This window comes from Somniosus microcephalus, chromosome 21 (genome assembly GCF_052327205.1).
Source record: "Somniosus microcephalus isolate GS21.2 chromosome 21, FLI_Smic_1.0, whole genome shotgun sequence".
NCBI classification, from domain to species: domain Eukaryota; kingdom Metazoa; phylum Chordata; class Chondrichthyes; order Squaliformes; family Somniosidae; genus Somniosus; species Somniosus microcephalus.
This window is the reverse complement of record NC_141007.1, coordinates 11,475,376-11,493,275: the sequence shown is the minus strand read 5'-3', so window position 1 is coordinate 11,493,275 and position 17,900 is coordinate 11,475,376. Positions and strand designations below refer to the sequence as shown.

Here is a 17,900-nt window from a genome sequence, read left to right as displayed (position 1 = left end):
CAACACTCCCTACATTTCTCATCCCCAATCCAAAATTCCCTACAATTCCCAAATTCCTCATCTGCAATCCAACACTCCCTACATTCCCCCATTTCCAATCTCAAACCCCCTAATAAAAATCCCATTACCCATCCTCAATCTAATATACTTACTCCAAACTCTCCAGCCCATCATTCCCTATCTTCATCCATTTCTAATCCAACACTCCTTACATTTCCCGATTTCTAATCCACCGCTCCCTAATTCCTCCATCCCCAATCCAACTCTCCCCATATTCCCCCAACTGCAATCCAACACACCCCTCTCATCCATCACCAGCTCATCATTCCCTGTATTCCCCAAGCTCCTATCCAACACTCCCCTCTCATCCATCGCCAGCTCATCATTCCCTGTATTCCCCTAGCTCCAATCCAACACTCCCTTTGCTTCAGTTGTCTCCAATCCGACACGCCCTCCATTTACTCCTATCAAGGAGGACTTCCTATTATCCATCACTGGCTCGACCATATCTGCCTTCACTATTCAGACTGATAGTTGATGTTGTGTCTAATATCCGTGATCTGGGGTGTTTGGTGTGCCTGTAACTAACTGCTCAGTGTTTGATGGATTCTCGCTGCCAGATACCAGCTGTGATTCATGTTGCAGGATTTTCAAAGATGTGAAGAAGGCTGCTCGAAAACATGAACAGGATGATTTTCTGGGAAACGTGGTCATTAAACTGCAGGTGAGACAATTACATTTTTTTATTTATTTATTTATTCACAGGATGTGGGTGTCGCTGGGAAGGCCAGCATTTATTGCCCATCCCTAATTGTCCTCGAGAAGGTGGTGGTGAGCCGCCTTCTTGAACTACTGCAGTCCGTGTGGTGAAGGTACTCCCACAGTGCTGTTAGGGAGGGAGTTCCAGGATTTTGACCCAGCGACGATGAAGGATCGGCGATATACTTCCAAGTCAGGATGGTGTGTGACTTGGAGGGGAACTTGGAGGTGGTGGTGTTCCCATGCGCCTGCTGCCCTTGTCCTTCTAGGTGGTAGAGGTCATGGGTTTGGGAGGTGCTGTCGAAGAAGCCTTGGCGAGTTGCTGCAGTGCATCTTGTAGATGGTACACACTGCAGCGACGCTTCGCCGGTGGTGGAGGGAGTGAATGTTTAAGGTGGTGGATGGGGTGCCAATTAAGTGGGTTGCTTTGTCCTGGATGGTGTCGAGCTTCTTGAGTGCTGTGGAGAGTATTCTATCACACTCGTGACTTGTGCGATGTAGGTGGTGGAAAGGCTTTGGGGAGTCAGGAGGTGAGACACTCGCCGCAGAATACCCAGCCTCTGACCTGCTCTTGTAGGCACAGTATCTATGTGGCTGGTCCAATTAAGTTTCTGGTTAATGGTGACCCCAGGATGGTGGGGGATTCAACAATGGTAATGCCGTTGAATGTCACGAGGAGGTGGTTTGACTCTCTCTTGTTGGAGATGGTCATTGCCTGGCACTTGTGTGGCGCGAATGTTACTTGCCACTTATCAGCCCAAGCCTGAATGTTGTCCAGGTCTTGCTGCATGTGGGCATGGACTGCTTCATTATCTGAGGCGTTGCGAATGGACTGAACACTGTGCAGTCATCAGCGAACATCCCCATTTCTGACCTTATGATGGAGGGAAGGTCATTGATGAAGCAGCTGAAGATGGTTGGGCCTAGGACACTGCCCAGAGGAACTCCTGCAGCGATGTCCTGGGGCTGAGATGATTATGGAGGGATTTTAACTGCAAGCGGGTTTCGAGCGGGTGGGGAGTTTTCAAGCACTGGACCCGTCCACTCCCGAGGGCATCAATTTCAGGGACGGACCATTCTACCTCAGGAGCCTCATTTACACTTGCCGGCCAGTTGCCCACCCGAAACGGGTGGAAAGATGCAGGTGCCCGCCCGCTGACTGGAAGTTAAGTGGCGGGAGGGTGGGGGGGAGGTGGTGTCGGCAGGGTGTTGCGGGGGGAGGCTGACTGGATGTTAAGTGGCGGGGTTGGGGGCGCGGCGTGGGGGGTGTCGGCACGGTGTCACGGGGGGAGGCTGACTGGATGTTAAGTGGCAGGGTTGGGGGGGTGTCATAGAGTCATAGAATTATACAGCACAAAGAGGCCCTTCGGCCCATTGTGTCTGCGCCGTCCATCAAGCCCTGTCCAATCTAATCCCATTTTCCAGCATTTGGTCCATAGCCTTGTATGCAATGGCAATTCAAGTGCTCATCCAAATGCTTCTTGAATGTTGTGAGGGTTCCTGCCTCTACCACCCTTTCAGGCAGTGAGTTCCAGACTCCAACCACCCTCTGGGTGAAAAAGTTCCTCCTCAAATCCCCTCTAAACCTCCTGCCCCTTACCTTGAATCTATGCCCCCTTGTTATTGACCCCCCTACTAAGGGGAAAAGTTCCTCTTTATCTACCCTATCTATGCCCCTCATCATTTTGTACACCTCAATCAGGTCCCCCCTCAGCCTTCTTTGCTCCAAGGAAAACAACCCCAGCCTGTTCAGTCTTTCTTCATAGCTGAGGCGCTCCAGCCCAGGTAACATCCTGGTAAATCTCCTCGGCAGGATGTCGCGGGTGGGAAGATGTGAGGGACGAGCTCGGGGCATCAGACGCCGTGACTTTCCTTATGGGTCCCGGAGGTTTAACATTTACCCCTTTATGACTCCTTCATTCTTCAGAGCCGCTCTCACTGGGGTTAATTGGCCATCGGGGTCCTAGTGACGTAACAGGACCTAGATTTACATACATGTATGAGGTCTCTGCTTGATTTAGGCGGACGCTTCATCCCAAATCTGTGCCCATCTTTCCCGGAACTCCATGTTTGAATCCCTCCAATCCGGTTTCCACCCCTGCCACAGTACCGAAACAGCTCTTTCAAAGTCACAAATGACATCCTATGTGACTGTGACAAAGGTAAACTATCCCCCCTCGTCCTTCTGTGACTACAAGTGAGGCAGGTATTGGGATCCAGGAGGTAGTGATGGAGGAGCCTCAGCCCTTGGCCTTGTCCAACAGGTATGAGATTCTTGCTCCCTATGTGGACGAGGGCAGGGACTGCAGGGAGGATGAACAATCTGACCACAGCACCATGGTACAGGGAGCCATTCAAGTCGGGGGAGTAAAAAGAAATGTAGTGATAGGGGACAGTATAGTTAGGGGGATAGATACTGTTCTCTGCAGCCGAGAGCGTGAGTCCCGAAGGCTGTGTTGCCTGCCCGGTGCCAGGGTTAAGGACATTTCCTCTGGGCTGGAGAGAAACTTGGAGTGGAAGGGGGAGGATCCAGTTGTCATGGTCCATGTAGGTACCAATGACATAGGTAGGACATAGAAAGAGGTTCTGCTGAGAGAGTATGAGCAGCTAGGGGCTAAATTAAAAAGCAGAACCACAAAGGTTCTCTGGATTACCTGAGCCACGAGCGAATTTGCATAGGGTAAATAAGATCAGAGAAATGAACGAGTGGCTCAAAGACTGGTGTGGGAGAAATGGGTTTTGATTTGTGGGGCACTGGCACCAGTACTGGGATAAGAGGGAGCTGTTCCGTTTGGACGGGCTTCACTTGAACCATGCTGGGGCTAGAGTCCTGGCGAATCGAATAACTAGGGCTGTAGAGAGGGCTTTAAACTAAATAGTCGGGGGGAGGATCCAGGGGAGCGGGAATTTAAACAGTCAATGAGAAATGAGAAAGCAATGGAGCAGGATAGAGATGGGGGAAATAATAACCAGAGTGTGACAGGAAGGGACAGAATGGTTAAAAATAAGAGTGTAACAGAAAATGGGGCCAAAACAAGGAGAAATGGTAAAAAGACAAAAGTTCTATATCTGAATGCATGCAGCATTCGTAACAAGATGGATGAGTTGATGGCACAAATAGATACAAATGAGTATGATCTGATCGCCATTACAGAGATGTGGTTGCAAGGTGACCAGGGCTGGGAACTGAATATTCCAGGGTATTTGACAATTCAGAAGGACAGACAGAAAGGAAAGGGAGGTGGGGTGGCTTTGTTGGTAAAGGATGGGATCAGTGCAGTGGTGAGAAGTGATATTGGCTCAGAAGATCAAGATGTAGAATCGATTTGGGTGGAGATAAAAAATAATAAGGGGAAAAAGTCTCTGGTGGGCGTAGTCTACAGGCCCCCGAACAGTAGCAATACTGTTGGACAGAGTATAAATCAACAAATAATGGAGGCCTGTAAAAAAGGTACGGTAATAATCATGGGTGATTTTAATCTCCATATTGATTGGACAAATCAAATTGGCCATGGTAGCCTTGAGGAGGAGTTCATAGAGTGCGTCCGGGATGGTTTCCTAGAACAGTATGTAATGGAACCAACCAGGGAGCAGGCTATCTTGGATCTGGTACTATGTAATGAGACAGAACTAATAAATGATCTCATAGTAAAGGATCCTCTAGGAAAGAGTGATCGTAGCATGGTTGAATTTCAAATTCAGTTGGAGGGTGAGAAAGTTGTATCTTAAACCAGTGTCCCGATCTTAAACAAAGGCAATTGCAGTGGCATGAGGGCAGAACTGGCTAAAGTGGACTGGAAAAATAAATTAAAGGGTAAGACAGTTGAAATGCAGTGGTGGACATTTAAGGAGATGTTTCATAACTCAACAAAAATATATTCCAGTGAGAAAGAAAGATTTTAAGAGAAGTGAGCACCATCCGTGGCTCACTAAGGAAGTAAAGGTTGGTATCAAATTGAAAACGAAGGCATACAATGTTGCCAAGATTGCTGGGAGACCAGAGGATTGGGACATTTTTTGAAAACCAGCAAAGGATGACTAAAAAAATAATAGAGAGAAGATGAATTATGAGAGTAAACTGGCAAGAAACATTAAAACAAATAGTAAGAGCTTCTACAGGTATATACAAAGGAAGAGGGTAGCTAAAGTAAACGTTGGTCCCTTAGAGGATGAGACTGGGGAATTAATAATGGGGAACAGGGAAATGGCAGAGACTCTAAACAAATATTTTGTATCTGTCTTCACGGTAGAAGACACTAACAACATCCTAATAATGGATAATCAAGGGGCCACAGGGAGGGGGGAACTAAAGACAATCACTATCACTAAGGAAATAGTACTTGGTAAAATAATGGGACTAAAAGATGACAAGTCCCCTGGACCAGATGGCCTGCATCCCAGGGTCTTAAAAGAAGTGGCTGCAGAGATAGTGGATGCATTGGTTGCAATATACCAAAATTCCCTGGACTCTGGAGAGGTCCCAGTGGATTGGAAAACCGCTAATGTAACACCCCTATTTAAGAAAGGAGGGAGACAGAAAGCAGGAAACTATAGACCAGTTAGCCTAACATCTGTCGTTGGGAAAATGCTGGAGTCCTTCATTAAGGAAGCAGTAGCAGGGCATTTGGAAAATCATAATGCAGTCAAACAGAGTCAGCATGGTTTTATGAAAGGGAAATCATGTTTAACAAACTTGCTGGAGCTCTTTGAGGAGGTAACGAGCAGGGTGGACAAAGGTGAACCAGTGGATGTGGTGTATTTGGATTTCCAGAAGGCATTCGATAAGGTGCCACATAAAAGGTTACTGCATAAGATAAGAGCTCACGGAATTGGGAGTAATATATTAGAACGGATAGAGAATCAGCTAACTAACAGAAAGCAGAGAGTCGGGATAAATGGGTCATTTTCTGGTTAGCAGACGGTAACTAGTGGGGTGCCACAGGGATCAGTGCTGGGGCCTCAACTATTTACAATCTACATTAATGACTTGGATGAAGGGACCAAGTGTAATGTAGCCAAGTTTGCGGATGATACAAAGATGGGTGGGAAAGCAAGTTGTGCAGAGGACTCAAAGATCTTGCAAAGGGATATAGACAGGCTAAGTGAGTGGGCAAACATTTGGCAGATGGAGTATAATGTGGGAAAGTGCGAGGTTATACACTTTGGCAGGAAAAATAAAAAAGCAAATTATTATTTAAATGGAGAGAGATTACAAAATGCTACAGTTCAGAGGGACCTGCGGGTCCTTGTGCATGAAACACAAAAAGTTAGTATGCAGGTACAGCAAGTAATCAAAAAGGCAAATGGAATGTTGGCCTTTATTTCAAGGGGGTTGGAGTATAAAAGCAGGGAAGTCCTGCTACAACTGTACAGGATATTGGTGAGACCACACCTGGAGTACTGCGTACAGTTTTGGTCTCCTTATTTAAGGAAGGATATACTTGCATTGGAGGCAGTTCAGAGATGATTCACTCGGTTAATTCCAGAGATGAGGGGGTTGACTTATGAGGAAAGGTTGAGCAGGCTGGGCCTATACTCATTGGAATTTAGAAGAATGAGAGGTGATCTTATTGAAACATAAGATACTGAGGGGACTCGACAAGGTAGATGCAGAGAGGATGTTTCCCCTCGTGGGGAAATCTAGAACTCGGGGGCACAGTTTTAGAATAAAGGGTCGCCCCTTTAGAACTGAGATGAGGAGGAATTTCTTCTCTCAGAGGGTCGTAAATCTGTGGAATTCTCTGCCCCAGAGAGCCGTGGAGGCTGGGTCATTAAATACATTTAAGGTGGAGATAGACAAATTTTTGCAAGATAATGGAGTGAAGGTTTATGGGGAGCGGGTGGGGAAGTGGCTTTGAGCCCAAGATCAGCCATGATCTTATTGAATGGCGGAGCAGGCTCGAGGGGCCAAGTGGCCTACTCCTGCTCCTATTTCTTATGTTCTTATCATACGTTCTTCTCGACCTGACACAGTTGACCACTCCATCCTCCTCCAACGCCTCTCCACCGTCGTCCAGCTGGGTGGGACTGCATTCGCCTGGTTCCATTCTTATCTATCTAATCGTAGCCAGAGAATCACCTGCAATGGCTTCTCTTCCCGCTCCTGCATCGTTACCTTGGGGTCCCCCAAGGATCTATCCTTGGCCCCTCCTATTTCTCATCTACATGTTGGCCCTCGGCGACTTCATCCGAAAACACAGTGTCAGTTTCCACATGTACGCTGATGACACTCAGCTCTACCTCACCACCACTTCTCTCGACCCCTCCACGGTCTTTAAATTGTCAGACTGCTTGTTCGACCTCCAGTACTGGATGCGCAGAAATTTCCTCCAAATAAATATTGGGAAGACCGAAGCCATTGTCTTCGGGCCCCGTCACAAACTCCGTTCCCTAGCCACCGACTCCATCCCTCTCCCTAGCATCTATCTGAGGCTGAACCAGACTGTTCGCAACCTTGGTGTCATATTTGACCCCGAGATGAGCTTCCGTCCACATATCCGTGCCATAACAAAGACCGCCTATTTCCACCTCCGTAACATCGCCCGTCTCCGCTCCTGCCTCAGCTCATCTGCTGCTGAAACCCTCACCCATGCCTTTGTTCCTCTAGACTTGACTATTCCAACACACTCCTGGCTGGTCTCCCACGTTCTACCCTACAGCTCAGCTGTACAGGAGGGGAGGAGGAAGATAGGGAAAGCAATAGTGGTAGGGGATTCGATAGTTAGGGGAGCAGACAGGCATTTCTGCAGCCGCAGACGTGACTCCAGGATGGTATGTTGCCTCCCTGGTGCCAGGGTTAGGGAAGTTACTGAGCGGCTGCAGAACATTCTGAGGGGGGGAGGGTGAACAGCAGAGGTCGTGGTCCATATTGGTACCAACGACATAGGTGGAAAGAGGGATGAGATCCTGCAGGCAGATATTAGGGAGCTAGGAAAGAGATTAAAAAGCAGGACCTCAAAGGTAGTAATCTCAGGATTACTCCCGGTGCCTCGCGCAAGTGAATATAAAAATAGGAGTGTAGAGCAGATGAATGCATGGCTGGAGAGATGGTGCAGGAGGGAGGGCTTCAGATTCCTGGGGCATTGGGGCCTGTTCTGGGGGAGGTGGGACCTGTACAGGCCGGATGGGTTGCACCTCAACAGAGCTGGTACCAATATCCTCGCGGGGAGGTTTGCGAGTGCTGTTGGGGAGGGTTTAAACTAAATTGTCAGGGGGATGGGCACCAGGACGTCGCATTAGAAAGGAGAAACAATGGGCACAAAGGATTGGGAGAGACGGATAGCACTAAAGTAAGAAATAGTGAGGTATTAGGTGGGGTCAGACTAAGAGAGAACACAGGATGGTCTAAGATAGGTTTACAGTGCATGTATGTGAACGCACGAAGTATAGTAAACAAGGTTGGTGAGCTGCAGGCACAAATAGCCATATGGGAATATGAGGTCATGGCAATGACGGAGACCTGGCTCAAAAAAGGGTAGGATTGGGTATTAAATATTCCTGGATATAGGGTGTTCAGGAAAGATAGGAGGCGGTGTGACAGTATTGGTTAAGGAGAATGTTACAGTGCTGGAGAGAGAGGATGTCCTGGAGGGGTCAAGGACAGAATCTATATGGCTAGAGTTAAACAATAGAGGTGCCATTACACTACTGGGTGTATTCTATAGGCCAGCAACTAGTGAGAAGGATATAGAGGAACAAATTTGCAGAGAAATTACTGAGAGATGCAAGAACTATAGAGTAGTGATAATGGGGGACTTCAGCTATCCTAATATAGACTGGGATAGTAATAGTGTAAAGGGCAGGGAGGGGAAGGAATTTCTGAAGTGTGTTCAGGAGAACTTTCCTGATCAGTACGTTTCCGGCCCAACGAGGAAGGAGGCATTGTTGGATCTGGTTCTGGGGAATGAGGTGGGTCAAGTGGAGCAAGTGTCAGTAGGTGAACATTAGGGAACAGTGATCACAGTATCATCAGGTTTAGATTAGCTATGGAAAAGGACAGGGAGCAATCTAGAGTAAAAATACTTAATTGGAGGAGAGCCAATTTCAGTGGGATGAGAATGGATCTGGCCCGGGTAAATTGGAATCAAAGATTGGCAGGCAAAACTGTAATAGAACAATGGGCTGCCTTTAAAGAGGAGATGGTTCAGGTACAGTCGAGGGGGAAAGGTAGGGCAACTAAAGTCAGTGCTCCCTGGATAACGAAAGAGATAGAGAGTAAGATAAAGCAGAAAAAGAGCGTGTATGACAGATGTCAAGTTGAGAAGACATCTAAGAATCAGGCTAAATATAGAAAGATCAGAGGAGAAGTGAAAATGAAAATAAGAGGGGCAAAGAGAGGGTATGAGAATAGAATGGCTGCTAACATAAAAGGTAATCCAAAAGTCTTCTATAGGCATACAAATAGTAAACGGGTAGTAAGAGGAGGGGTGGGGCTGATTAGGGACCAAAAAGGAGACCTACGTATGGAGGTAGAGGGTATGGCTGAGGTACTAAATGAGTACTTTGTATCTGTCTTCATCAAGTAAGAAGATGCTGCCATAGACATAGTGAAGGAGGAGGTAGAGGAGATACTGGATGGGATAAAAATTGATAAAGACGAGGTATTAGAAAGACTGGCTGTACTTAAAGTAGATAAGTCACCAGGACCGGATGGGATTCATCCTAGGACACTGAGGGAAGTGAAGGAAGAACTCGCGGAGGTACTGGCCATAATCTTCCAATCCTCCTTAGAAACGGGGGTGGTACCAGAGGACTGGAGAATTGCAAATGTTACACCCTTGTTCAAAAAAGGGTATAAAGATAAACCCAGCAACTACAGGCCAGTCAGTTTAACCTCGGTAGTGGGGAAGCTTTTAGAAACAATAATCAGGGGCAAAATTAACAGTCACTTGGACAGGTGTGGATTAATTCAGATTCAGATTCAGATTAGATTTATTTGCCATATGTAACAAGTACAATGGAATGCTTGTTCCCCGTAGGGACGCATCAGCTATACATACAGCGCCGCGTTCAGAGTCAATACAATGGCTTCCCGTGGCAGTGGGAGCACGATGTCCCTCAGCCGCTCCGTCCTCCTCTTCACCGCGGCCTCCTCCTCACTGTTGCCGGCTCCACGTGTGGTGGCCTGCTTCTCCTGCTCTGGCCACCATGCCCGGCTCCCCTCCTCCCATCCGGACTGCGAGTTACCCGAAATGGAGCTGCCGGCTGACGTGCTGCAGCTTGTCGTTGAGTCTGCTTATTAGGAATTAAGGAAAGCCAGCATGGATTTGTTAAAGGCAAATCGTGTTTAACCAACTTGATTGAGTTTTTTGATGAGGTAACAGAGAGGGTTGATGAGGGCAATGTGTTTGATGTGGTGTACATGGATTTCCAAAAGGCATTCGACAAAGTGCCACATAATAGGCTTGCCAGCAAAGTTGAAGCCCATGGAATAAAAGGGACAGTGGCTGCATGGATACGAAATCGGCTAAGTGACAGGAAACAGAGTAGTGGTGAACGGTTGTTTTTCGGACTGGAGGAAAGTATACAGTGGTGTTCCCCAGGGGTCGGTTCTAGGACCACTGCTTTTCTTGATATATATTAATGACTTGGATGTGGGTGTACAGGGCACAATTTCAAAATTTGTAGATGACACAAAACTTGGAAGTATAGTGAACAGTGAGGAAGATAGTGATAGACTTCAAGAGGACACAGACAGGCTGGTGGAATGGGCAGACACGTGGCAGATGAAATTTAATGCAAAAAAATGCGAAGTGATACATTTTGGTAGAAAGAATGAGGAGAGGAAATATAAACCAAAGGGTACAATCCTAAAGGGGGTGTAGGAACAGGGAGACCTGGGGGTATGTGTGCACAAATCATTGAAGGTGGCAGGGCAGGTTGAGAAAGCAGTTAAAAAAGCTTATGGGATCCTGGGCTTCATGAATATAGAGTGCAAAAGCGTGGAAATTATGATGAACCTGTATAAAACACTGGTTCGGCCTCAACTGGAGTATTGTGTCCAATTCTGGGCACCGCACTTTAGGAAGGATGTGAAGGCCTTGGAGAGGGTGCAGCAAAAATTTACGAGAATGGTTCCAGGGATGAGTGACTTCAGTTACGTGGATGGACTGGAGAAGCTGGGGTTATTCTCCTTGGAGCAGAGAAGATTGAGAGGAGATTTGATAGAGGTGTTCAAAATCATGAGGGGTATAGACAGAGTAGATAGAGAGAAACTGTTCCCACTGGCCAAGGGGTCGAGAACCAGAGGACACAGGTGATTTAAGGTGATTGGCAAAAGAACCAAAGGCGACGTAAGAAAAAACTTTTTTACGCAGCGAGTGGTTAGGATTTGGAATTCACTGCCTGAAAGGGTGGAGGAGGCAGACTCAATCACTGCTTTCAAAAGGGAGTTGGATAAGTACCTGAAAGAAAAAAATTTGCAGGGCTATGGGGGAAAGGCGGGGGAGTGGGACTAGCTGAGATGCTCTTGCAGAGAGCTGGCACGGGCTCGATGGGTCAAATGGCCTTCTTCCGTGCTGTAACCATTCTATGATTCTATTCTATGATTCTATACGTAAACTTGAGGTCAGCCAAAACTCGGTTGCCCTTGTCCTAACTTGCACTAAGTCGCCTGTGCTCGCTGACCCGGTTAAGCAACGCCATGATTTTAAAATTTGCATGTTTGTTTTCAAATCCCTCCATGGCCTCGCCCCTCCCTATCTCTCTAATATCCTCCAGCCCCACAAGCCCCTTAGATATCCGCGCTCCTCTAATTCTGGCCTCTTGAGCATCCCTGAATTTAATCGCTTAGCCATTGGCGGCCGTGCCTTCAGCTGCCTAGGCCCTAAGCTCTGGAATTCCCTCCCCAAACCTCACCGCCTCTCTCTCCTCCTTTAAGACGCTCCTTAAAACCTACCTCTTTGACCAAGCTTTTGGTCATCTGCCCTAATTTCTCCTTTTGTGGCTTGGTGTCAAATTTTGTTTTATACCACTCCTGTGAAGCGACTCGGGACATTTTACAACGTTAAAGGCGCTATATAAATGCAAGTTGCTGTTGTTGTATGCACAGAGTGCTGTCTTTAGCCCAGTAGTGTACTGCAGGAGCCAGTGTGTGTAGAATGTTTTATACTTAAAGAAAAATGACTTTCAATGGGAAAGGACTTTCAGAGTAACAGTTTCAGGCAGGAAACCTTTGGTGCATCTAGCCTCTATCCACACTATCCCCTTGATGCATTTCTAATAACCCTGAATCTCATTTATTTATAAGAAACTGTCTAAACATAGAAACATAGAAGATAGGAGCAGGAGTAGGCCATTCGGCCCCTCGAGCCTGCTCCGCCATTTAATGAGATCATGGCTGATCATCCAAGTTCAGTACCCGGTCCCTGCTTTCTCCCCATATCCCTTGATCCCTTTAGCCTTAAGAAATATATCCAACTCCTTCTTTAATGAATTGGCCTCCACTGCCTTCTTTGGTAGAGAATTCCACAGGTTCACCACTCTCTGGGTGAAGAAATTCCTCCTCATTTCTGTCCTAAATGGTTTACCCCTTATCCTTAGACTGTGACCCCTGGTTCTGGACTCCCCAACCATCGGGAACATCCTTCCTGCATTTAGTCTGTCCAGTCCTGTCAGAAATTTATAAGTTTCAATGAGATCCCCTCTCATTCTTCTAAACTCCAGCGAGTACAAGCCCAATCGTCCCAATCTCTCCTCATACGTCATTCCTACCATCCCAGGTATCAGCCTGGTGAATCTTCGCTGAACTCCTTCCATGGCAAGAACATCCTTCCTCAGATAAGGCGACCAAAACTGCACACAATACTCAAGATGTGGTCTCACCAAGGCCCTGTACAACTGCAGCAAGACATCCTTGTTCCTGTACTCAAACCCTCTCGCTACAAAGGCCAACATACCATTTGCCTTCTTAACCGCCTGCTGCACCTGCATGCTTACCTTCAGCGACTGGTGCACAAGGACACCCAGGTCTCGTTGCACTTCCCCTTCTCCCAATCTATTGCCATTCAGATAATAATCTGCCTTCCTGTTTTTGCCACCAAAGTGGATAACCTCACATTTATCCACGTTATATTGCATCTGCCATGCTTTTGCCCAATCACCCAACCTGTCCAAATCATCCTGGAGTTTCTCGGCATCCTCCTCACAGCACACACGCCCACCCAGCTTTGTGTCATCTGCAAATTTGGAGATATTACATCTAGTTCCCTTTTCTAGATCATTAATATATATTGTGAATAGCTGGGGTCCAAGGACCGATCCCTGCAGTACCCCACTAATCACTGCCTGCCACTCGGAAAAAGACCCGTTTATTCCAACTCTTTGCTTTCTGTCCGCCAACCAGTTCTCTATCCAAGTCAATACCTTGCCCCCAATCCCATGTGCCTTAACTTTACACGCTAATCTCTTATGCGGGACCTTATCAAAAGCCTTCTGAAAGTCCAAATACACCACATCCACTGGTTCTCCCTTATCTATTTTACCAGTTACATCCTCAAAAAATTCCAGTAGATTAGTCAAGCACGATTAACTTTTGTAAATCCATGTTGACTTTGTCCGATCCTGTCACTGTTTTCCAAGTGCTCTGCTATTACATCTTTTATAATGGACTCTAGCATTTTCCCCACTACCGATGTCAGGCTTACCGGTCTGTAATTCCCTGTTTTCTCTCTACCACCTTTTTTGAATAGTGGGGTAACATTAGCTACCCTCCAATCCATGGGTAATGTTCCAGATTCCATCGAATGTTGGAAGATGATCAGCAATGCATCTACTATTTCTAGGGCCACTTCCTTAAGTACCCTAGGATGTAGATTATCAGGCCCTGGGGATTTATCGGCCTTCAATCCCATCAATTTCCCTAACACCATTTCCCTACAAATACTGATTTCTTTCAGCTCCTTCCTTTCATCAGACCCTATGTTCCCCGACATCTCTGGGAGGTTATTTGTGTCCTCCTTTGTGAAGACAGAAACAAAATATGTATTTAATTGGTCTGCCATTTCTTTGTTCCCCATTATAAATTCCCCTGATTCTGACTGCAAGGGACCTACGCTTGACTTCACCAATCTTTTTCTCTTCACATATCTATAGAAGCTTTTACAGTCAGTTTTTATGTTCCCTGAAAGCTTACTCTCATATTCTATCTTCCCCTTCTTAATTAATCCCTTTGTCCTCCTTTGTTGAATCCTAAACTGCTCCCAATCCTCAGGTTTACTGCTTTTTCTGGCCAATTTATATGTCCTCTCCTTGGATCTTATGCTATCCCTAATTTCCCTTGTTAGCCACGGTTGAGTCACCCTTTTTTGTTTTATTTTTATGCCAAACTGGGATGAACAAATTCTGTAGTTCATCCATGCGGTCTTTGAATGTTTGCCATTGCCTATCCACCGTCAACCCTTTGAGTGACATTCCCCAATCAATCCTACCCAACTCGCGCCTCAAACCATCGTAGTTTCCTTTATTTAAATTCAGGACCCTAGTCTCTGAGTCAACTACTTCATTCTCCATCTTAGTGAAGAATTCGATCATATTATGATCGCTCCGACCCAAGGGGCCTTGTACAACAAGATTGCTAATTAATCCTTTCTTGTTACATAATACCCAGTCTAAGATGGCCTGATCTCTGGTTGGTTCCTCGACATATTGGTCCAGGAAACCATCCCGTAAACACTCCAGTAATTCCTCCTCCACTGTATTGTTACTAATTTGGTTAGCCCAATCTATATGTACATTAAAGTCACCCATGATGACTGCTGTGCCCTTACTGCACGCTTCTCTAATTTCCCTTTTAATGCCATCCCCAACCTCTGCATTACTGTTTGGAGGTCTATACACCACTCCCACTAACGTTTTCTGCCCCTTGGTATTTCTCAGTTCTACCCATACAGATTCAACATCATCAGAGCTAATATCCCTCCTTACAATTGTGTTAATCCCTTCTTTAACCAGCAATGCTACCCCACCTCCCTTTCCTTTTTGCCTATCCCTCCTGAATATTGAATACCCCTGGATGTTGAGTTCCCAGCCTTGGCCACCCTGGAGCCATGTTTCCGTAATCCCAATCAAATCATATTCGTTTACCTCTATTTGCACAGCTAATTCATCCACCTTATTACGAATGCTCCTCGCATTAAGACACAAAGCCTTCAGGCTTGTTTTTTTAACGCTCTTAGACCTATTAGAATTATTATTTACTGTGGCCATGTTTGATTTAAACCGTTGATTTCTCTGACTGCCACTTTTGTTTTTCTCCTTCCTATCTTTTGCTTTTATCCTTGTTTCCCTTTCCTCTGTCCCCCTGCTCAGATTCCCAACTCCCTGCCACTTTAGTTTAAACCCTCCCCCAGAGCACTAGCAAACACTCCCCCTAGGACATCGGTCCCGGCCCTGCCCAGGTGCAAACCGTCCGGTTTGAACTGGTCCCACCTCCCCCAGAACCGGTTCCAATGTCCCAAGAATTTGAATCCCTCCCCCGGCACCATTCCTCTAGCCACGTATTCATCTGAAATATCCTTCTATTTCTACTCTGACTAGCACGTGGCACTGGTAGCAATCCTGAGATTACTACCTTTGAGGTCCTATTTTTTAATTTACCTCCAGCTCCCTATATTCAGCTTTTAGGCCCTCATCCCGTTTTTTACCTATATCGTTGGTACCTATATGCACCACGACAATTGGCTGTTCACCCTCCCCTTCCAAATTGTTCTGCAGCTGCTCTGAGACATCCTTGCCCCTTGCACCAGGGAGGCAACACACCATCCTGGAGTCTTGTTTGCGGCCGCAGAAACGCCTATCTATTCCCCTTACAATAGAATCCCCTATCACTATAGCTCTACCCCTCTTTGTCCTCCCGTCCTGTGCAGCAGAGCCACCCCTCTAGTTCCTTCTTGAAATATATTAAGGTTTCTTGTTTCACCACCTGTGTCTGTAATAACCAGTGAATCTGTTTTTGATGCTGTTGGTTGAGGGTTGAATGTCGGCCAGGACACCAGAACTCCCTCGCTCTTCCAATCGTACTTTAACACCCACCTGAGAGGGCAGTTGGGGCCTTGGTTTTAACGTCTCATTTGAAAGTCAGCATCTCCAACAGCGCAGCACTCCCTCAGAACTGCACTGCAGTGCCAGCCTGGATTATGGGCTCAAGTCTCTGGAGTGGGGTAGCGTGTACGTGGGTTATGGGTAGAGCTCACAAAAGGGTAGGGTGTACAGGAAGTTGTGGATTTGATGTGTGGAACGGTCTTTGCTTTGTTCCATGCTCTCTTACGTTGCATTGTATATTTTGCAGGACCTGCCCTATACTCCTCAAGATGAGTGGTATTCTCTGGAGCCTTGTACTGAGACCTACCCTGATCGAGGAAAGTGTCACCTACAGCTGAAACTTATCCATGAAGAGGTACAGATGGAATAGACCATGTCATATACAAACTGTGTGCTATTGAGTAGAAGGAGGCACTGGGGTAAATTCTACAGAAGCATGCTCCCAGCATGGGGCTTCACCTGCACTTAATTGGAGCACACTTCTCCATTTCACTCTCCATTTTAATGGGCCGAAGGTAGTGCTTTCTTATGGGGGGGGGTGGTGAGGCTCGATCTGGGCATGCAATTTACTCTGGTGTTTAACATTTGATATGATACGAGCAGGATTTACGCTTTATGTTTCTGTTCACAGCGGGACACCACTCTAAGCAAACGAGAGCCAGTGTTTCGAAACCACCGCGGTCTGCTGCAGCAGTTTGTGCAGTTCGATAGGCTGCAGAAGCAGGTATGAACATTTGGGATTGTGGGTCAGATGTGGGTGACTGGTAATGGAGGGAGTAGGAGTAAGTGGGAATTATTGAACAGTGTGTGGGATGGGGAGGTGGGTACTATCGGAGAGTGCTGGATGGGTAGGTGGTGCAGTGCTGGAGGAGCCTCAGCCTTTGCCCTTGTCCAACAGGTATGAGGTTCTTGCTGCCTGTGTGGATGAGGGAAAAGCCTGCAGGATGGATGAACAAGCTGACCATGGCACCATGGTGCAGGAGGCCATTCAAGTGGGGGGAGTGAAAGGGAATGTACTTGTGGTAGGGGACAGTATAGTCAGGTGGATAGATACTGTTCTCTGCAGCCGCGACCGAGAGTTCCGAAGATTGTGTTGCCTGGGTTAAAGACATCTCCTCGCGGCTGGAGGAGAACTTGGAGTGGGAGGGCAGGATCCAGTTGTCGTGCTCCATGTAAGAACCAACTACATAGGTAGAACTAGGATTGAGGTTCTGCTGAGGGAGTTTGAGGAGCTAGGTTCCAATTTAAAAAGCAGAACCTCAAAGTAATAATCTCTGGATTGTTACCTGAGCCACGCGCAAATTGGCATAGGGACAGAGATTAGAAGTTTAAATGCGTAACTCAAAGAGTGCTGTGGGGGAAGGGGTTTCAGTTTATGGGGCACTGGCACCAGTACTGGGGAAAGAGGGAGCTGTTCCGTTGGGACGGGCTCCACTTAAACTGGACTGGACTTTAAATTAATGAAGGTGGGGTGGGAGGATTCAGGAAAGAGTAAATTTAAAAGCAGTGAGAGAAATGTCAAGGCTCTAGAGCAGAGTAGAGTTTTGGGTAAGAATAAGCAGTGGATCAGGAAGGGATAGAGAGAGTAACAAAGGTAATAAGGCATCAGTGACTAAGGTGACATCAGGAAAAAATAGAAATAAGTCAAAGTTAAAGGCACTACATCAGAATGCGCGAAGCACAAAATAGATGAATTAATAGCGCAGATAGAAATGAATAGGTTTGGTCTAATAGTCATTACGGAGACATGGTTGCAATATGGCCAAGGTTGGGAATTAAATATTCCAGGATACTTAACTTTTAGAAGAGATAGGCAAAATGGAAAAGGAGGAGGGGTAGCCCCGATAATAAAGGATGGGATAAAGACAGTAGAGAGAAAGGGGAAAAAATTCAGTTGCTTTGCGCCTCCCGTTAACGCCCTAAGAGGGCGTCATCGGCATGCGCAGCGCCCTGCTCGCGCCCAGGCCGCAATCTTCGATAGCGCCCCCTGACTTACCGCCAGATGCTGTGTCTGACGGGGTCAAGGGGGCCTGCCTGCGGCCGGGGCAGCGCTATTTAAAGTTGAGGTGCCGGGCGGCCATTTTTGTTGCTGGCCACCTGCC

The 17,900-nt window shown here is 46.8% G+C and overlaps 1 protein-coding gene across 1 annotated transcript in view; it reads left to right on the top strand.

Moving 5' to 3' along the window:
* Window positions 1-17,900, top strand: part of LOC147102598 (protein unc-13 homolog D-like) — a 112,376-nt gene that overhangs the window by 75,376 nt on the left and 19,100 nt on the right. The window contains exons 9-11 of the mRNA XM_085964087.1: window positions 646-724; window positions 16,046-16,153; window positions 16,430-16,522. Of these exons, the coding sequence (XP_085820213.1) occupies window positions 646-724; window positions 16,046-16,153; window positions 16,430-16,522 (280 nt within the window). The remainder of the gene's footprint in view (window positions 1-645; window positions 725-16,045; window positions 16,154-16,429; window positions 16,523-17,900) is intronic.